The sequence below is a fragment of the Nicotiana sylvestris genome, chromosome 5, assembly GCF_000393655.2.
Source record: "Nicotiana sylvestris chromosome 5, ASM39365v2, whole genome shotgun sequence".
NCBI classification, from domain to species: Eukaryota; Viridiplantae; Streptophyta; class Magnoliopsida; order Solanales; family Solanaceae; genus Nicotiana; species Nicotiana sylvestris.
This window is the reverse complement of record NC_091061.1, coordinates 175,762,551-175,783,713: the sequence shown is the minus strand read 5'-3', so window position 1 is coordinate 175,783,713 and position 21,163 is coordinate 175,762,551. Positions and strand designations below refer to the sequence as shown.

Genomic DNA, 21,163 nt, shown 5'->3' with positions numbered 1-21,163 from the left:
GCACACAACATCCAGTTAAAACCCATAAAGTATCTACGTCATTTGACCTTGTATACCTCCAGAGTTTCCTCCCATACCCTCATCTCATAGCACTCTCTTATGCTATACATTTTTATAGCCCTAGTTAAGTGAGATTTATCGGGAAATACATGCCCTTTTCCAGCACCGTAGGTCTAGACTCATCCCATATTGCTGACCAAAATTCGTCAGCATCCCTTATGAGGTCATCCACATCCGTCATACTTGGCAAACTATCAAGGTAGGGAATATTCTACTCATAAAACGACACGTGAGACTCGTACACTCTTGATCTAATGCGGAGGTGGAGGAGCATGCTCCCTCGTCATCTCAGGTTCGACATTCACTTCCTTCTCATCATCACCCTCGTTAGGGAAGGGTGTGTCATCTCCAGACTCATCGACATTGTTGTCATAATCACTATTATCTTCCTTACTCTGCGCATCTGCCAAATCACGAGTAAATACGTCGTCTACGGGCAACTGAGTGAGGTCAGGACCATCAAGTTGCTCGCTTTCACTGAACAAAAAGAACAAAATGATAAGCTACTCAAATTGATCAATATTTCACATATAGCTATATCACTTCACTTACAACTCGTATTGTGTTGACATTCCATGATGGACATTTTCCTGTTGGTGATGACTCCCCGATGGACCACCGTGATCCAACATGCCAGAACTACGCATATTCTAACTGGGCGTGGGGGTCATAACTTGTAAAATTCATATCCTAACGGTACCCCTTATGGAAAATATGAGTGTTAATACAAATTCAATTCAAGAAAAAATAAACATCGTAACAGAAAGGAAAATTTAAGTTTACCAGTCGTCTTATGGATTATGTAAAATAGGAGAGAAATTATTTCCTCGCTTCACATTCGCCTATGGAGATAAGTTACGATTCGGCCAAACTCTTTCAGCCAGAACCTATTAGGCTAAAATTGCTCTAGAATAACCACCCAATGATTGGGGGCTAACCCTACTTTGCGCAATCTCATCATTGCGAACGTCTTCAGCCTTGACGTACATTTCCAACAATTTTATTACAATAAATTCCTTGTATTCATCCAGAATCCACAAAAAATCTCTAAGTGTTTCATCATCTTCGATGTTAAACTCAGAATAACAAGCAAACCCCTGAGGAGTCACAGAACAGGGATATCTACTGGTTACTTTAAGGTTCACCTAATCGAACGTTTCTTCACACTCATTTTTTTACGTAACAACGATACCAATTTATCATACTCCATTGTAAGCGGCAATTTAACATGACATTGTGGAGATAAACTATACCTCACAGAGTTATTCTCCACTACAACCTCACCCCCAATATAATAAAACCCTTATTTTTAGCTCTTTAGACATTATAAAAAATGCTTGATAACAAGAAGAAAAGTTTGGAAGTTAGAATATTTTTTTGAATGGATTTTCATAAAATTCTAATGCCTTTAAATAAGGCAATGCCTAGCTCGAGGGGCTGAATTTTTTGATGTATAGCGCAGTATTACACCGCGCTATACCCATTTAAATTATTATTATGTCAGTTAACTGTAGGAGACTTATTGGTGGGCCCACAAACAGGTATAGCACGGTATTACACTGCACTATATATATTTGAATTACTGTTATGTCAGTTAACCGTATGAGACTAATTGGTGGGCCCACAAAAAGGTATAGCACGGTATTACATCGCGGTATTATACCATGCTATACTTTAATGGTAGAAACACCTTTAAAGTATTGCGCGGTGTAATACCGCATTATATATAGAAATGTAACTTCGGGTTCGCACACTTGAATCACACACGAATTGTTTGCAAAAGGCCTTGCTATTTTGGTCTCAACTCATGTTTAACTTCAGTGTTTGTGTGTACCTGTAAATGAGAACATCCTGCAATTTATAGAGTTAGTAGAATAGGAAATAACTAGAGTTCTAATGCTATTATCTTCCATGGTGGAAGAGTTATAGTTATTTTTAACTTCTAACTTATCTCGTATCTAGGATAGAGTTCTCTTGAGTAAGGAGTCCTTCTCCTTATCAATTATGCAACCTTTTCATTCAGGAGATATCAGATATAACCGCTTAATCTTATCTCCTTCACATGCATGCCTTGTGCCCAAATTCTGCCTATGTCTGTGTACACTGTGTATGGACCTTATTCATGCTTGAGTTTCTTTGTCAATCATCAAAATAAACTTCACTTGGGACAAGAAATACTCCCTTTTTGATGATGACAAACTCAATTCTTTTGATAAGCATACACCCTGTTACAACTCAACTCAACATCAACACAATGTTAGAAAACTTTTCATTTTAAAGTCACTAATCATCAATGACCAGGTTCATTAGGTTATAAACATCACAATCCAATGTAAAAAGCACAACCTATCTTCCCCCTTTTAGAATCATCGAAAAGTTGCATAATTATGTTAGATAACCAGATTTTACTAGATATTACTCATGGCCACTGAGGCTACCTCAAATGCAATTTTGGAGTCAAGCATCATATATCAATCTAATGATATTAACTATCTAAGAAGCATCCACAAATGGTTAGATCACAAAAATAGTTGATTAACATTGATACTAGTCATCCACAAATCATACAGAATAATAAAGATACTGGATCATGAGCAAAAAGAACAAAAGAAATCCCATCAGGGTCACTAGTTTTTCTAACTAGGCTAGGAAGGTTTCAAGGTTGGGAAGGACCAGGTTCTTGGTTTCTGCCTGAAGTAGCTTCAGCATATCATGAAGAATGCCATCACTCTTCTCTTTCTCCTTTGTAATCTCTACCCTGAGAGCATCCCTCCCAGTTTCTACTTCAGCCAACCTCTTCTTCAACCTCTCAATCTCAGCATTCTTAACCCCACTCTCCTGCACTAAGGCTCACATTTTTTTGTTATAGGTACCTTCTTGGATGAACTAGGTTCTTTGGGAGTAGTGTGGACTTCATAGTCACATACAGTCAAAGCATTTGCCCCAAAGTGATCCTTGCTAGTACCAACTTCTCATTTCTTGAGGGGTACCTTGAAGTTAGCAAGTACAACCATGAGAATAAAACCATAGGGTATGGCATGAGTTTTGGTGCTAGTTATAACCCTATCAAGAAGCTGCATGATAAACTTAAGCCAGTTGATTTGCCTCCCACTGTCTAGACATTCCATAAAGACCAGGTCCATGAATGTGGCAATGTGCCTTCTTTCCTGGCTGGGCATCACAACTTTGTTAACAAGTTCAAACAACACTTTCTGAGGTGTCTTCATCTCACTTTTGTATACAGCCTTGGGCTAAAGCTCTTCTTCATTGTCACCAAACATCCTTGTAATGGCAAGTAAGGTGGGGAGGTTTTCTAGGCTTGGCCATTTTAACCTTTTGTAGTCATTGTACCCTTCAGCAAGCATTCCTAGAAAATCTTCCAACTCCTTGTCATCAAAGCTCATAGTCACCCCCTTTACCATACTAGTGACTACCATTTTTGGTCTCACAATTTGCTATGAACTCCATAATCTCAGTTCTGGCAAGCATTCCATCCATCTGAAGGACCATGTCTTTCCAACCCTGCATTTGTAGTTTTGCAGCAGCATCATCATGTCTTTATCCTCCAAGTCCCTGAGGAGTCTTCCTTTCAAGATGGTTCTTTTCCCAAACTTAACCATTTTTTCTTTCTCTATATAAGATTCTTCTTCTTCTTCTTTTTCTTTTTCTTCTTATTCTTCTTCTTCACTCTCTTCTTCCTCCACCACTTTCACTTTTCTAGATTTTATGGCAAACCTGGTTCTTCTTGCCAAGGTAGAAGGTTTTGCTGACTTTGTTTTCGACGGAGACTTCTTTTTGGAAGTCTTGATTTTCTTTGCTTTTGGAGTCACATCCTCCACCTCTTCTGCATCCTCTTTATCATGAAACACCAATTCCATCTCCTCAATTTCAACTACCTCAACAGGCTCAACCATCTTCTTATTTCCCTTTGCAATATTTTTTATTTTACTTTCTTTCAAGTCCTTCAATTTCAGCCTCACTCTGCATCTTTTTACTCCTTGTAGCTCTTCCTCTTGTGGGAGGAGTCTCTACAGAGATAGAAGAGGCAACATTTCTCTTCTTGTTTGCCATAGCAGTTCCAGGGATTTTAACTCCTAACTTTTCTTCCTTTTTGGATTATAGATGTCAAACACCCAGTTCCCCTTTTTTTCTCTCATTCTTTCTTCTTATCCAGCAGATTCCTCACTCCATACTACGAAAGCCCCTATTTTATCAGTCAAACTAGCAGGAGTGGGTGAAGATTCAGCCACTCTTTTTCCCATTCCCCTCACGTCGCCTTGATCACCCTCACTTTATTTTTCTTTTTTCTTTTTATTTTTACCACCAAATTTCCTAGACTTAGTTGTTTCAACCCCATCCATAGTTCCTACCAAAATAAACCTATTTCTAGATTTTTAGCAATCTCAAATATAGTCTCGGATGTAATATTTGGACCAGTTGTTACCTGCTCTATTTCAGATGAAACAGTTTCTTTACCCTTACCTGCAGACTTGAAAGAATCTAGAGATTTGTAGGGTTCATCTGCCTGACTTGCCTTCAGTTGCTCATTGATTTTCTTGATTTGTTCTCCTTCAATGACTACTTTACGAGCAAGCATCTTGAATCTTCCTTTCTTAGAGATAAGTGTGGTTGAAGGAGTGGATGTGGATTCTTTGGGTAGTGATGGGGGATTTTAAGATGTGTTAAACATTGATAGTTAGAGGATGAGAAAAGATGATTATGTGTGTTTAGAAGATGAGAGCATACAGAGAGAATTGTTTGGTAGTTGTAAATTAGAAGTGAAGAAATGACTATGGCCAAATCAATTTAAAGAGGGATAATTTGATTGGGTAATGGCAGCTTTTTCGAAAGCTCAGGAGTCTATCAAACTGGGAGTCAGTTTGAATAGACGTTGAGGACTCTCCATAGAATCTGAGAACTTATTGCATTTTGGGACTCTCTTTGGGTGAAACTGGTACATTTCGTAACGGATAAACTTGAGGAGGTTAGGATTAAATAGGACTCTCCTTTTGATCATGATCCAAATATAATTATTCCAAAATATGCAGAGTGGAGAGTATGTACCATGCAATCTTGATGAACCATGTTCTTCACTAAGGAAATCCCTTGTGTAAGTCTAAAATTTCCAAGAAAATAAAGATAATATCATTAGAGATTAATGAGAGATTTTAGCACACGAGACAAGAGTATACTGATGAACGTATGACACTGAACAAAATCTAATCTAATTATGTCCAAAATTCACAGATATTCTAACAAATTTTCGAGCTAGAACTAGTTCCTTTTAGGTGATCTTAATCATACATAATTCTAGAATGTCCTTTCAAAGTGATCTGTACTTAGAGCTTTGTGAATATGTTAGGTAGTTGCTTGAAAGTATCACAAAATTCCACAGTGATCAAACCTTTTTCATAGTTGTTCCTCAAAAAGTGATGCCTAACATCTATGTGCTTAGTTCTTTTGTGATGAACTGGGTTCTTGGTCATACTAATTGCACTAGTAGTATCACAAAAGATAGGGATACAATCTACATCAATTCCAAAGTCCATTAATTGCTATTGGATCCATAACAATTGGGCACAACATGAGGCAGTGGCAACACACTCAGCTTCAACGGTAGATAAGGCCATGGAATTTTACTTTTTGGTGGCTCAAAACACAAGACATGAGCCAGTAAAGTGTGCCATACCCAAGCTGTTCTTTCTATCCACAAGAAAACCTACATAATCAGCATCAACATATCCCACTAAGTTGAAATTACTGCATTTTGGATACCATAAACAAAGGTCAGTGGTGCCTTTATCTCAAGATCTTCTTGATAGCAGTCAAGTGAGACTCCTTTGGATTTGCCTTAAATCTAGCACAAAGGCCTACACTGAAAACAATGTCAAGTCTGCTAGCAGTAAAATATAACAAAGAGTCAATCATTCCCCTATATAGATTATGATCAACAGATGAACCAGGTTTATCTACATCCAATTTTGTGGTTGTTGCTATAGGAGTGTCGATTTCTTTGGAATCTTCCATTTAAAATCTTTTAAGCAACATTTTTACATACTTCTACTGATGGATCATAGTTGTATTTAAATTTTGTTTAATTTGTAATCCTAAAATCAAATTAAGCTCACCCATCATACTCCTTTCAAATTCACTCCTCGTTATTTTAGCAAATTCTTTATTTAACTTATCAGTAGTTGATCCAAAGATTATATCATCAACATATATCTGAACTACCAAGAGATCTTTACCTTTTTCTTAAGAATACAGTATTGTCAATTTTACATCTCTTGTAGCCATATTCAAGCAAGAATTTTTATCATCTTTCATAGCATGCTCTTGGAGCCTGCTTGAGCCCATAAACTGCCTTGTCAAGCTTGTACACATGATTAGGACATTCGTCGCTTTCAAAGCCCGGAGGTTGCTTAACAAACACTTCCTCCTTTAGATAGCCACTGAGGAAGGTACTCTTTATGTCCATCTAATGGAGAGTGAATTCCATGTAAGCAACAAAGGGTATAAGGAGTCTAATTGCTTCCAATCTTGCAACTGGAGAAAAGTTTCATCATAGTCTATGCCCTCCTCTTGACTATATCCTGAACCACCAATCTTGCCTTGTTTCTTGACCCATTTTGTGCCAATTGCTGTTCTTTCCTTGGGTCCTGGTACCAGATGCCAAACTTAACTTCTTTCAAACTGGTTGATTTCATCTTGCATTGCATTCACCTAGTCTGCATCCTGCAAAGTCTCAACAATATTTTTAGGTTCACTAAGAGATAGAAAAACATCAAAATCACAAATATTTTTTCAAGAAATATTTGGTTTTGATTCTAGAGGTTGGATTAGTAATTATGTTTTCAATGGGATGAGAACTTTGATACTTGCAAGGTTTCATAACCAGCTGGTTTCCCCTAGATGTTACTTCAATGTTTTGTTACTGAGGAACAAGTTCATGGACAGGTTCCCTTGATGTTTGAGAATTAGTTCCTCTTTGTTCATTTCCCCTCTATCAAGTTGTCCTGGGTGAAAGGACATGTTCCATCACCTGTTCCTTCCTCTAGTGCAGCTTCAGTCTAGGTTGTGGTTTCATTTGAGTTTCTTACTAGCCCAATTGCTTCATCATCATGTTCCTGCCTCTCAGAAAAAATGCCAGTTTTGTCAAAAATCACATGTACACTTTCTTCTAAGCTTTACTATGTGAATAATATCCCAAGAATACTCTCTCATCACTTTTGGGATCAAACTTACCTAGGGAGTCCTTACCGTTATTGTGCACTAAGCACTTGCATCCAAATGTCCTAAGATGGGGTATATTTGGCTTTCTCCCTTTAAGTAACTCATAGGGAGTCTTTTCAACAAGAGGTATGGTCATACACCTATTTATGATGTAGCATGCAGTGTTCACAGCTTCTACCCAAAACTATGGGGCAGTTTACTAGAAAGAAACATAGTCCTAGCCATTTCTTCCAATGTCCTATTCTTTCTTTCAACTACGCCATTTTGTTGTGGAATCCTAGAAGCAGAAAAATTATAATTTATACCATGCTCATCACAAAATTCAGCAAATTTAGCATTTTCAAATTCAGTAACATGATCGTACCTAATTGATGCAAGTTGATTATTGAGTTATTTTTGAGTTTTTCTAACAAAAGAAGTGAACATGTCAAATGCTTAATTCTTAGATGTTAAAAATAATGTCCAAGTAAACCTAGAGTAATCATAAACAAGAACCATAACATATTTCTTACCACCTCTACTCAATGTTCTCATTGGTCCACAAATATCCATATGGACTAGTTCCATCGTCCTGGTGGTGCTTACCATTTTCTTGGTTTTAAAAGAGGATCTTACCTGCTTCCCCTTGCACAAGCCTCACAAACTTTATCTTCCTTGAACTTATTGTTAGGCAGCCATATCACTAAGTCCTTAGAGACTAGTTTGTTGAGTTGACTTAGACTGGGATGTCCAAGTCTCTTATTCCAAATGAAGGGATAATTATCCAACACACTTAAGCAACTGAGTTCATTATCTGAAAGTGTGGACAGATCAACAACATATATGTAATGACTCGATCGGTCATTTTGGAAATTTGCACCTCGTTCGGTAGCTTAAGGTCTTAAGAAGCTTCATAATGTGTATTATGACTTGCACGTGTGGTCGAGATTGGTTTTAAGATGATTTGGGATTTAATTGCTAGAACAATTCTTATTTTTGAAGCTTAAGAGTTGACCAAAATTTGAATTTTGTATAAACTACTTCAAAATGACATTTTAATGATTTCAATAGCTTCGTGTGGTGATTTTGGAGTTAGGCGTGCGTTCGGATTTGGATTTGGAGGTCAGTATGGTAATTTGATGCATTTTGGCGAAAGTTGGAAAAGTTGAAGCTTTGGACGGTTAAGAGATTTGATTGGGAGTTGACTTTGCTGATATTGGGCTTGGATTGCGAGTTTTGGTGCGTAGGTGCATGACCACTTCTGCGAGATTCTTGGTCGCTTCTAGGATGTTGGTATAGGTCATGTTGTGCCGCTTCTATGGAGAGGGGAGCACAGGTGCAAGCTCGCATCTGCGGAAGACCGATCGCAGATGCGCGATATTTGTTCTAGGTGGTCGTCCACTTCTACGGTGTTTTTCACGCTTCTGTTCAATTGCAGGTTCGAGCTCTGGGCTCTCAATTGGAAACCGCAGGTGCAGTGTTTTCCTAGCAAAAGAGAGGCTGCAGGCGCGACATTTTTTGTGCGCAAATGCGAAGAGCGCTCGACAGAACACATATACGTCCAGGGTTTGATATTTTCAACTTATTTTGAATTGTAGAGCTCAGTGTTTGGAGATTTTCCGTGGGTTTTTGAAGAAACTCATTGGGGTAAGTATTCGCTACCCGAATCTTGTTATATTTCATGAATCCATTGTTATTTTCATCATTTAATTAGTGAATTAAGTTGGAAAATTGGGAAATTCTTTAGAAATCTTTCAAAATATAAAATGATGATTTGAAGGACGAATTGCTATTGGAAATTGGTAATTTTGGTATGGTTGAACTCGTATCGAAATAAGTATTTGGGTTTTGTAAATTTTATCGGGTTCCGAGGTGCGGGCCCAGGGATTGATTTTTGGGTTGACTTTTAGTTCTTATTAAAGATTGAAGCTTTATTATCCGAAATTGTTTTCTATGAGTTTTATTTATGAATTGAAGTTATTTTGGTTAGATTTGAGCCGTCCAGAGTGTGTTTCACTCGAGAAGGTTATTGTAGAGTAACGATCTAGCTTCTTTGAGGTAAGTATCTTACCTAACTTTGTGTGGGGGAACTACCCCTTAGGATTCCAGTGTTTTGTGCTAATTTTGTCTCTGAAGGTCGAGTATGCGAGGTGAAGAGTATGTGCTTAGACTTATTTGTGGAAATTTGACTGTCTAGTGCTCTTAGGTTCTTATATCCATTAAATATGAAGTTGTTTTGTCATGTTAAATTACTCATTTACTAAATTCATCCTTATGTGTCTTAATTGGAATTAATTGCTTCATGTCCTACCCTTATTGTCGATTAAACTCATATGTTCTTTAACTGAAGTTGTTGCCTCTTGTATTGTCATGCTATCCTTTCTGTAATTGCTTAACCTTAATTGAAATCATTATTATCTCTTCTGTAATTGCTTAACCTTAATTGAAATCATTATTATCTCTTCCGTAATCGCTTAGCCTTAATGGAAGTTTGTTACCTCTTTCATTGTTGACGTATTCTCATTTGGGCTCATTGATTCATGATATCTCTCGTGCTGTCGAATTGCACTTTCATGGAATCCTTGTTACACATTACATCCTCCTTGTTGAACTATTCTCGTTGAGACTATTATTTCCTTATTATGTTTTTCTTTGTAAGTTCGTTCTTCCATTTTTTTGTGTTCTGAAGTTCTTATGTTGATTTACTTGCAAAATTCTCGTGTTATTGTTGTTGTTGCCATTGTATTCAGTGTTGTTGAGCCGAGGGCTATACGTGGGTTTGAGATTGAAACTATGTTGAGGAAATGTTGTGAAATTCAATTATTTGAGTTGTTATGTTTTTGGCATACATGTTTTGTTGAAAATTGTTATGTGTTTGCATGAGGTTTCTGTCGTGCAGTTATTATGTGTTTGCACGAGGTTTCTGTCGTATGGTTGTTATATATTTGCATGTGGTTTCTGCCATGCGGTTGTTATATGTTTGCACAAGGTTTCTGATGTATGATTGTTATTATGTTGCACGAGGTTTCTGTCGTACGATGGTTATTAATACGCATGTGATGGTATAAGGTATGGGTGTTGAAATGCATGCAGTGATATAAGGTGTGCTTGAAACGTGTGGCTAGTAGGAGAACTACAAGAAGTCATGCGGTGTGATAAGGTGGGCTAAAATACGGGATGCTCTTTTAAAAAAAATGATTTTCAAAAACTAAATATAAAAGCTCCCGCGGTGATATAAGGAAAGTTGTGATTCATTTATGATTTGAGACTACGAGGTAGTACCTCGGGAGTGCTCTTGTTGTCATTTCCTCTTTTCTGTCACTTGTGTTTGATTTTTGTTTTCCTTAGCATACTATTAATTATTTTCCTCCATGTTGCACTATTTACTCAGCTCTGTGTAGCTAATCTTGTTATGCTGGCTGCTGCTTCAAACTTCATTGTTGCTTCTGTTTCACCGTACATTTCATGGTGATTGTTGCTTATATTCCATTCATTGACTCTACTCTTATTTGTTGACTGGAATTATGATAGAACAAGAGGGGTTGCTCTGATGGTAAGCAACCCCCACTTCCAACCAAGAGGTTGTGAGTTCGAGTCACCCCAAGAGCAAGGTGGGGAGTTCATGGTGGGAAGGATGCCGATGGTCTATTTGGAAACAGCCTCTCTACCCATGGTAGGGGTAAGGTCTGCGTACACACTACCCTCTCCAAGCACCACTAGTGGGATTATACTGGGTTGTTGTTGTTGTTGTTGTTGTAATTATGATAGAACACTTGCACAAGCATACACATAAATAAATCACCCATATCTGTTTTAAAAGATGAATCCTGATGAGATTAACCATTATACATACTCTTGTCTTCTGGCCTTCTGTGTGAGGATTGTTCTATTGGCATGTGAGTCATCTATGCGATTATGAGTTGTAATGTGGGCACAAGATGTCAAGTGATTAGGGTCAATGAATGGGACCCGTGAGCTGTGATTATGAGGCTAGGTACCTCGTGAGAATGCTTGAACAAATTTTGTATGAAAGAGGTTGTTCCTATTGAGTTGTTGCTGGTTTTCCCTTTATTTGGTTTCCCCGAACTTAGACTGTTATTAGTTACTCTACAACATTATTACCTGATTGCTTCCTACTGAATATTGTTGTTACTAGTGTATAATTGCAAGTATTGTCTTGTATTCCTTATCCTGCTTAGCTTTATATTAATATTGTTTCTCTGTTAGTTCATCTACACACTTGTTCAGGTTGTTTAGTTTGGCATCTGTCTTGAATGTTCTTTATCACTACTCCACCGAGGTTAGTCTTGATACTTACTGGGTACCACTGTAGTGTACTCATACTATGCTTCTGCACTTTTTTGCAGATCTAGGTGCCTCAGTTGTTGTTGATTATTAGCTGGCTGGTCGAGCGGTGGAGACTCAAGGTAAACCTGCCGTCGCATTTGCATTCCTCGGAGTCACCTTCTGATATTTTCTTTGTACTGTTTAATTCCATCTGAATAGTTGCATTTAGAGATTTTCTAGCAAACTCTGTAGGGCTTATGATTTGTACAACCGTTTTTGGGAATTGTAATTTGTATAAGATTTTTATCTCGTATTTATCATTTGATGGTTGAATTCTTCTAATTATTTAAGTGTTATGCTTACCTAGTCTTAGAGACTAGGTGTCGTCATGATATCCTACGAAGGGAAATTAGGGTCGTGACAATTTATGTTATTCACTCTTTTTCCCTGCAAAACTATCTTGTTAGTGGTAAGGTTAATCACAAAGCATTTTGTAGAGATAAATGCTACCATGTTACCTCTATCACATAATTGTGATACACTTATTAGACTGTACTTCAGTACATCTATCAAGTAGACACTCTCAATAGAGTGAGAATCAGTCTTACCTACGTTTCCAATCCCAATGATCTCAACTTTCTTTCCATTTCCAAAGGAGATATTACCTCCTTTAAGGTCCTCAAGAGAAAGGAACTGGTTTTTGTTTCCTGTCATGTGCTTTGAGAAGCCACTATCCATGTACCATATTTGCTTGTTCCCCTTCATTTGGACCTGCAAAGGGAAATTAGGGATTAGTCTTAGGAACCCAAACTAGTTTGGGTCCTTTTTTATAAGCAAAAGGATGAATCATATTGTTTTTAGCCCAAGGATGAATTATATTCTTTTTAGCCCAACTTGGTAGCCTATTCTTCCCTTGAACAAATTCTTTATTCTTTTGACTTTCCTTTTCTTTTGCAGTGCATTCACGTTTATAGTGACCTATTTTATCATAGTGTATGCAAATCTTGTTCTCACAAAGTGTGAAATACTTGCTTTTGGGATCCCACTTAGGTGTCAGGTTCCCAAAGCCAAGTCCTCTTATGTTGCTACTATGGTGTTCTTGTAGCCATGAAAGTGCATCGGAGGACCTGTTCCATTTACAGGTTCTGTCTAGCTTATGCTTGACCTTGCTTAGATCCTCCTTTAGAATTCTTACCTGTTCATCCCTTTTGTACAACTCATCATTCATTCTTCCTACATTTTCTTCTAAAATGATTTGTGCGTGATCAGTTGTATTTTTGCTTGTTCCTTGTTTCAATTTTAGATTTTCATATATAAGCTTCAGGACAATTGAGTCAAGTACATGAACCTGGTTCTTCAACACAGTATTTTCACTTACAGTTTCACTAACCCTAAGTTCCAGGTTTTTGCACTTAGCCTTCAAAATCACACATTCTTTCGACAGATATTCCTTTTCGTTACTTACATCCTCAGATTCATCAATTAGCTCTAGTAGTAACTCAGTTAACCTTTCTTTAGACAAAAATTTAATCTTGTCTTTGAGATGAAGGAGACTTACCTCAGTTTCTTCATCAGATTCTCCAATGGCAATAAGTGCTCGTTCATTATCATCATCATCATCTAAGCTTTCTCCGCAAGCAATGACCATAGCCTTGGTTGATCCTTTGTTGTTTCTTTTCTTGGGTTGAACATGTTCCTTCTTCTTGTTTCTTCATTCAGCTCTTTCCTTCTTTCATTCAATTTCCCACAAATGATAGTTCTTGATGTGGTGATCAGTCTTTCCACACTTGTAGCAGCCATCATTGGTTTGTTTCTCATGAGCTTTTAACTTGTTATAGCTTCTACTTCTTCAAGAACCCTTTCCTCTCCTCAGTTACTCCTTAAAGTCCTTGGTGATCATATCTATTTCATCATCTTCCATATCAGAACCTTCAGTGATTCTTAGTGCCAAGCTCCTTTCCTTCTTAGGCACATCCATCTTCATGGTTAAGTCCTTGGTGATCATATCCATTTCATCATCTTCCATATCAGAACCTTCAGTGATTCTTAGTGCCAATCTCCTTTCCTTCTTAGGCACATCCATCTTCATGGTTTGTCTCCTTATAATTTCATAGGTAGTGAGCTTTCCAGTTAATTCACCCAGTGGGAGAGTGGCAATATTCTTTGATTCCTGGATGGCAGTGATTTTGCTCTGCTAAGTGATAGACAAAATCCTAGTCAGTATCTTCTCGACTCTATTTTCTTCAGGAATAATCCTTCCAAGAGATTATAGCTCATTTGTTAGTGTAGTCAACCTTCTTTACATTTCTTGAATGGTTTCTCCTTCCTTCATAACAAAGTTCTCATACTGATAGTACAATAGAGTTCCTCTAGATCTCTTCACCTGAGGTGTTCCTTCGTGAGCCACTTGCAGTGTGTCCCAAATTCGCTTAGCAGTGGCACAACTTTGGATTCTGTTGTACTCATATGGACTAAGTCCACAAATAAGTCATTTCTTGGCTTTAGAATTCTTCTCCCACTTTTTCAAGTCTTCGGCATTGCAATCTGCTTTTGTATTTGGCACATCTATTCCTTCAGCATTTTTCTTCAAAGTAGCCAGTAGACCATCGGTGACCATGTCCCATAACTCATAGTTCTCTCCTATAATGTGATCTATCACCCTGTTTTTTCACCCAGAATAGTACTGGCTATTAAAGAGTGGTGGCTAGCAGTGGATTGTCCTTCCCAGTTTTCAGGTGGTGCACTCATGTTGATCTTCTCCTAAGGTGTAAGCCTCTTCAAGGATAACCTGCTCTAATACTAATTGATGTATGGTGTCCAATTTTTCGCGTGCATAGATTATTGAAGGACATGGTTCTTCTATATGTTCCTTATACTACTGTTGCAGAATAATAAATGCAAAAAGTAAAGAACACAAGGATTTAACTTGGAAGACACCTGACACAAAAGGTGAAAAAACTACGACCTACTACAATGAAACTAGAGTAAAAGGCAAACACTTGGAATTGATTCTTCTATCTGGTTTATGTAGCTTCAGGTTCCCGCACTTGAATCACACAAGAATTGTTTACAAAATGCCTTGCTATTTTGCTCTCAACTCACGTTTAATTTCAGCGTTTGTGCATACTTGTAAAATGAGAACTTCTTGCAATTTATAGAGTTAGTAGAATAGGAAATAACTAGAGTTCTAATGCTATTCTCTTCCATGGTGGACGAGTTCTAATTATCTTCAACTTCTAACTCTTTCCTTATCTAGGATAGAGTTCTCTCGAGTAAGGAGTCCTTCTTATCAATTATGCAACCTTTTCGTTCAGGAGATATTAGATACAACCACTTAAGCTTATCTCCTTCATGTGCATGTCTTGTGCCCAATTTATGCTTGTGTATGTGTACACTGTGTATAGACCTGGTTCATGTTTGAGTTTCTTTGTCAATCACCAAAACAAACATCACTTAGGCCAACAGCTTTCTTTCTAAAAATTTAATTCTGAAGTGCCATTGGATTATGTGAATATAGCTTTAGAGCGTCTTGTGAAATTAGAAGTGAAGTACTGCTTTGTGCTTGGAATTGGCATTACATTGAACAAGAGCTAAGATGAGATTTCTTGTTCTTGCCAGTCTTTATTTTTTTAACACTAGTAGAAAATTGGCATTTTTCATCCAAGGCATACTGACCGAAATCGGTCGAAAATTAAGTATCTGATTGCAAAAGTCAAAAAAAATAATTTTGACAACGAAAATAGTGGCCTCATAGCAAAACAAAAAAAATCTGACCTATTTCGGTCGAAAATTGAAAATTAAAATAAAATAATTGGTACCGATCGAATTCGGTCGAAAATTGAAGTTTGACAGTCAGTCAATGCTTTGAAATTTCTGACCAACTTCGGTTGGTACACGTTAGCAATGATCATTTTTCCGACTAATTAAAAATGGTCAAAAATTGGTCGATTTTTATTAATTTTTGACCGATTTCGGTCGGTTTTGGTGGACGAATTTACACAGTTTTTTAGTAGTGTAATTTGGGCAAGAAAATGAAGAGTTTGGCTTGATGATGTATGTTTGTTATTCTAAAAAAAACAGAATGCACCATACACTTTGCCGTAAGTAGATGATTTATCTTAAGCTGCAACTATGGTGTCTACTTCTTATGTTATGTGTGTATAAAAAAAAGAGCTAGAGAGTTAAATACATTAATGTGTTTTCTAGTTTTGGCTCTCAAAATTCGTGTAATATTATGTAATTTCACCCACGTACTTGGACACATAAAATAAATATTGAATTCTGAGTGTGACTTATAGGTCACAGGTTCGAGCCGTAAAACCATGTTGTATTAGGGTAGGCTACCCATATCACACCCCTTTGTTTAACCAGAAAATAGGGATTTTGGTCAAAGTGTAGTTTTAGAAAAACTCAGGTTACTGATAATCAGATAAGAAAATAATTATGTAACCAGAGAAGAAAAATTGGACTGAGAAGTAGCTGAGTAGTCAATTTAAAGCAATGTAAATAAGTATTCCAATACTAAGCAGTGTATCCTATACAAATGTCATTTCTCTCCTTTCATAGCTATTTCTAAGTACTACATTTCTTTCCTCTCATAATAGAGTCATTATGAGCAATTAATGACATTAATAAAATGTTATAATTGGCAATCGTAACTGTTTCATGAAGATTCTATAACGTTCCCCATCATTTATGCTCATTAATTGCAGATATTACGTATTTGTACTTTTTGCTGTCTTGGTTTATTCTATCGATGTCTCTTTAAATTATCAAGAGATTCAAGTAACTGTTCCTTCTTGTTTTCTTAAACCTTTGCTCGTATCTATTAAGACCTGCATCTCTTTGCATACTCTTTGCCAACTGTCAGTCTTTTATTAATCCACGTGTCTTGACATGTCAGCCACATAATTAATTTCAAATGTTAACTTGATTTTCCCCTATACAGATAGTCTCCCCACTTGCTATTTATTGATAAATTGAATATTTGGGAAGTGGATCTCATTAAAGTGGGAATTTTTGCCGCCATTCCCACATATCATTATACCTTTCTAGAACTGACGCTTTGCATATCACTTCCATTTAATGCATGTGACATGTGGTGGCGTTTGATTGGTTCTGCAGTTCCTCAGCGTCTTTTAGGGCTTTTTACTGCTACATCAATCAGGAAGTGACAGTTTTCATTATGACGTTTCCATCATTACCTTTTAGTTTGACGGTTGCTTCTGAGATAAATATATACCTTGTCTTTTCTTTCATGGAAAAGTTTTCCATCTTTGGCCATTCAATTTTCTCTTCTTCTTCGTACAACTATGTCTTCTTCAAACCCTGATCCTCAAAAGGCTCTTATCGTAGATGAACTTCCCCTTGCTCCTACTAGAAGCAGGAGAGGGGGTAGGATGTGTAGTTTAGGGTCAGTTTCCATTCGAGTGTCTTCTTCTTCTCAACCTAGTTCCACTCCTCCTTCATCTTCTAGAACTAGGGCATCTCTTCCACATAGGTCTTCTGCTAGAAGTAGAGATTCCAATGAGCCAGTCCGTGAACCTACAGTTGACGAGATTATACCTTTTGAACTTTCTTTTTATACTAATAGAGAATTGATTAGAAACCAGGTTTCTTCTATGTCCTCTCATGATCGTGCTGATGTTTACCCTTCACAGACTACTAAAGGTTTGATCTCTGTTGTTCGTAGAGATTGTCATTGGAAGTTTGATTTCCCAATTCTGATCCCTAATGCAAATCAAAGGATCACTTCTTTCAAAGCTGGTTTTTCTTTTGTGTATACATATCCCTTTACATTGAACTTTATACCCCCTATTGATCCAGTCATTATTGAATTCTGCCGCTTCTTCAATGTGTGTTTATGACAAATTGTCCCTATTGTATGGAGGTTTGTTGCATGCTTATGATATTTGGCTTATTTGGCTCAATTTCTCTTTCACCTTTTTTCATCTAATTCATCTCTACTCTGCTAAGTTATTCCGGCATGGGGTTTTTACTCTGGTGGCGAGGAGCAAGAGAGTTTTAGTCAGCCCTGAGAACGATAAAGATCGTTGCTGGTATGCCCGATTAATTTGTTGTTGCTCCTATGATAGGGTTAGTAGGTGAAGAGAATATGCCTTTCCCTGAAAAGTAAAATTTTTCACGTAAGTTTTCTTTACAACTTTCTCTCTATCTCTTTTTTTAAAGAGTTTGTACTTCCCGTGACTGTTTCACTTTTCCTTTTTCAACAACTTGGGAACTCTTGAAGAGATTCCCAACTTCCGTTGTTGGGTAGAAAAATTGTTGACCATTGTTCCGATGGAAGTTAGATCTTGGAAGCACCTCTCAAATAGGTTTGGTTGGAAGGTTAAGACTCACGGTAAAAAATTTATTCATTCCCTTCTATTTTTTATTCATTCTTTTATTAGAATTTATTTAACCCTTCTTTTTATCAGGGTTTCCTATTTGTGGCATAAGTGCTGAGTCAATCGTAGCTTCTAGACTTTCTTTGGCGAGAGCTCAGGAGATAATCTTGAGTTTTTCAACTAAAAGAAAAGCTGACAGACCCCAGGATTCTGAAGATGAAGAGGATTGGGATGGAAGCTCTTTGGTTAGAAAGTCGCGGGCTAGAAGATGCGTCATTTCGGATGACAAAGTTATTCCTTCTCCTTGTTTTGTTCCTGTGACTGAGCCTGTTGAAGCCACTTTAGTGAGTTCTGATGAATAGACACCCATAGCACATCGTGACTCTTTTGACCACCTCTTTTCACGTAGGTTTGATAATGAAGGCTTTGACTTGGTGTCTGAGGAAGTACCTCTTGCCTCCTTCCCTGTATCTGTCCCAATGGAATGCCATTTGCATATTCTTACTGCTGCTATTTCTGCTCTGCCTGAAGCCATTATGACTTCTTCTATTGTCCCTGCTGCCAATATTCCTCGTACTGAAATTGGTTCTTCAAGTGGAAGAAGGGTAATGAATCAAATTACCATTGAAGTTCTTGCTGATGGAAATCTTCTAAAGAAGTCAGGCCAGTCTGGCGTATGGTTAAAGCCCTTGATTGGCCAGGCTGAAAAGTCCAAGTTAGAAAGTCGTAGTTCTTTGACTTAGATGAATGACATCGTGCAATCATCATTGAAGGTATAGACTTCTTTCTATATCTTATACCATTTTCCTTCTATTAGGATTCTTATCCTTTTCTCTTTATGTAGATCAATTTCATCGGCACAGAGATGATGAAAAGGGTTTTCCATATGGAGAAATTGATGCATGATTACCAGATTGAGGTAGATAATTGGAAAGAGCAGTATGAAAGTCTCCAGCTTGAGATGGAAGTTTTAGAAGAGAACAAATGTACCTTGGAGCAGCAGCTAAGAGTCATGGCAACAGAGCTAGCTGATGAGAAAGCTTCTTCCAACCACACGGGCAAGGATAAGAACCTTCTCGAGTCGTCTTTTGCTGAACAACTCTCCAAAGCTACAGAAGAGATCAGAGCTCTGAAGGCCCTGCTGAATGAGAAAGAAGTTTATGCTGGTGAGCTTGTTCAAACACTCACCCAGACCCAAGAAGATCTCCGAGTATCTCCCGATAAGGTCAAGTTTTTGGATATTTCACTTACCCCCTTACAGACTTCTTACGATGTTGTTTTAGCTGAGAGGGAGGAGCTCAAGAGGGAAACTAATCATTGGGAAAGAGACTATGAAGCTCTTGAGGACAAAGCCGTTGTTGAAGCAAATTAGGCCATTTTGAACACGCGCTATGATACTCTTATGGAGGTAAGCCAGGAAGGTTTTAGCTTGGATGCTGAGTTAGCAAAGATTAAGGAGACAATTGAAAAAACTCAACAGAGCCAAATTTTTTCTTCACCCATGGCTGATACTCCCGAAAATGTTGAAGCTAATCCTGGTGCAGTGGATGTCTCAGCTCCTTCTGATCAAGTCGAACCTTCTGTTGCTAATAGTGCCATCTTGAATACTGGTTCAGAACCTGCTCCATAGTGAAAGTTTGATTGTGAAGTTAACTAGTTTTTTTTGGTTTTGTTGATGAAAAATTGGTGGTTTTACCCTTGAACCCATTTAGAGGTAATGTTTTTTGGTAATAACATATCCCCAGGTCTTTTAGGGGATTTCTATAATGATAATCAAGTTAGGACTAAGTTCATACTTAGTTTTAACTAAATATTTTAGAATATTATAAAGTTTTTGTTTCAACTTTTTGTGATGCCTTTGACTTGAGTTTCTGTTATACTCTTTTAATGATTTGCCCTTACCTTGTTTCTTTATAAGTTTAGGGTCTTGCTTCCACTTCAATTTTAATATGTGGCTTTTTGTTTTACCCTTTTAACTTTTGTATTTCAAAAATGCTTAGTTAACTTCATGGATTTTTAATCAAGCATGAATTATAAAAGAGCCCATTTTTATATACGACACTTAATGAAAAAGACGTCTCAACTTCATAATGGTATAAACATACGAAATGATAAATAGGAACAAACATGTTTCTTGGAATAACTTTGAGAAAAGTTTTATTCAAACATGTCAAGCTAAATAATACCTTACATGTATTTAAATATCTTCTATAACTGTTCCGTAACTGTTTTCTTTACAACAGGATTTGTAAAAAAGAAAATCTAAGGGTTTCTTTATGACACATGACTAAATGTTGCATTTAACCTAAACATTCGTAAGATTTTGAAATTTATATCCACGAGTGTATTCTTCACAGGTTTTTAAATCAGGCTTGCGTTTTTGGCTCATGACTTTGCTCTGAACTTGATATTTGCTGAGTAGACTTTAGGCTTAACTTGAAATTTAATTGTTTCAGCCTTCTTTGCCTTCCTTATACATATATTATATGTATATTATATAGTCCCCCAAGTGTTTGAGCTTTGAAGTATGAAATCTCGAGCACTTAATTATTCTTTCCATGCAGTCCTTTTCTTGTAAAGGACAAACATACTATACTCTAAGGTATAATTTAGATGAAAACTGCTTAACTCGTTACATTTCCATCAGAATAGTTGTAACCCTAGACCGGGAATTATGTTTCTTTCACGTGTCTTTCAGGTCTAAATTCATCATTTGGTGTGAGCTAGCTTTTTTCTATCATCTAAAATTGATAGTATAACTTTAACAATTCAAAAATAAAAATGGTAAGTGGGGATGCATGACCGTTGGTATTTCCTTCCCTTAGAAATATTACTTCTTCACATGAACAACATTCCAACTTGAATGTAGAATCTTGTCATCCATGGTTTCAAGCTCATATGCACATTTTCCTGCGATACCATGAATCTTGTTAGGCCCTTCCCAATTTGCACTTAACTTTCCCACATTGGTTGCTCTTGTGGATTGGAAAACTTTCTTGAGTACATATTCCCCAATAATGAAGTTTTTGAGATGAGCTTTTCGATTATAATATCGCTTAATAACTTATTTTTTCATTGTCATTCTTATTAGGGCAATTTCCCTCCTTTCTTCAAGCAAATCCAGATTTACTCGCATCTCTTCTTCATTTGACTCTTCAGTAGCTTGAGTATATATTGTACTTGGTTCCCTTATTTCAGCTGTAATTAAGGCTTCAGCACCGTATACAAGTGAAAATGGTGTCTCTCCCGTACTTGTT

General features: G+C 37.2%; 2 protein-coding genes across 2 annotated transcripts; one reads left to right on the top strand and one right to left on the bottom strand.

Moving 5' to 3' along the window:
• Positions 1-3,731: 3,731 nt before the first annotated feature.
• Positions 3,732-4,657, bottom strand: LOC138869691 (uncharacterized). Its single transcript, XM_070147333.1, has 2 exons — positions 4,505-4,657; positions 3,732-4,088 (listed from the first exon to the last, which is right to left on the bottom strand). Exons 1-2 carry the CDS (start codon positions 4,655-4,657, stop codon positions 3,732-3,734), a joined length of 510 nt encoding a protein of 169 aa, XP_070003434.1.
• Positions 4,658-18,385: 13,728 nt separating this feature from the next.
• On the top strand, positions 18,386-19,278 carry LOC138869690 (tropomyosin-2-like). Its single transcript, XM_070147331.1, has 2 exons — positions 18,386-18,580; positions 18,751-19,278. Exons 1-2 carry the CDS (start codon positions 18,386-18,388, stop codon positions 19,276-19,278), a joined length of 723 nt encoding a protein of 240 aa, XP_070003432.1.
• Positions 19,279-21,163: the final 1,885 nt, after the last annotated feature.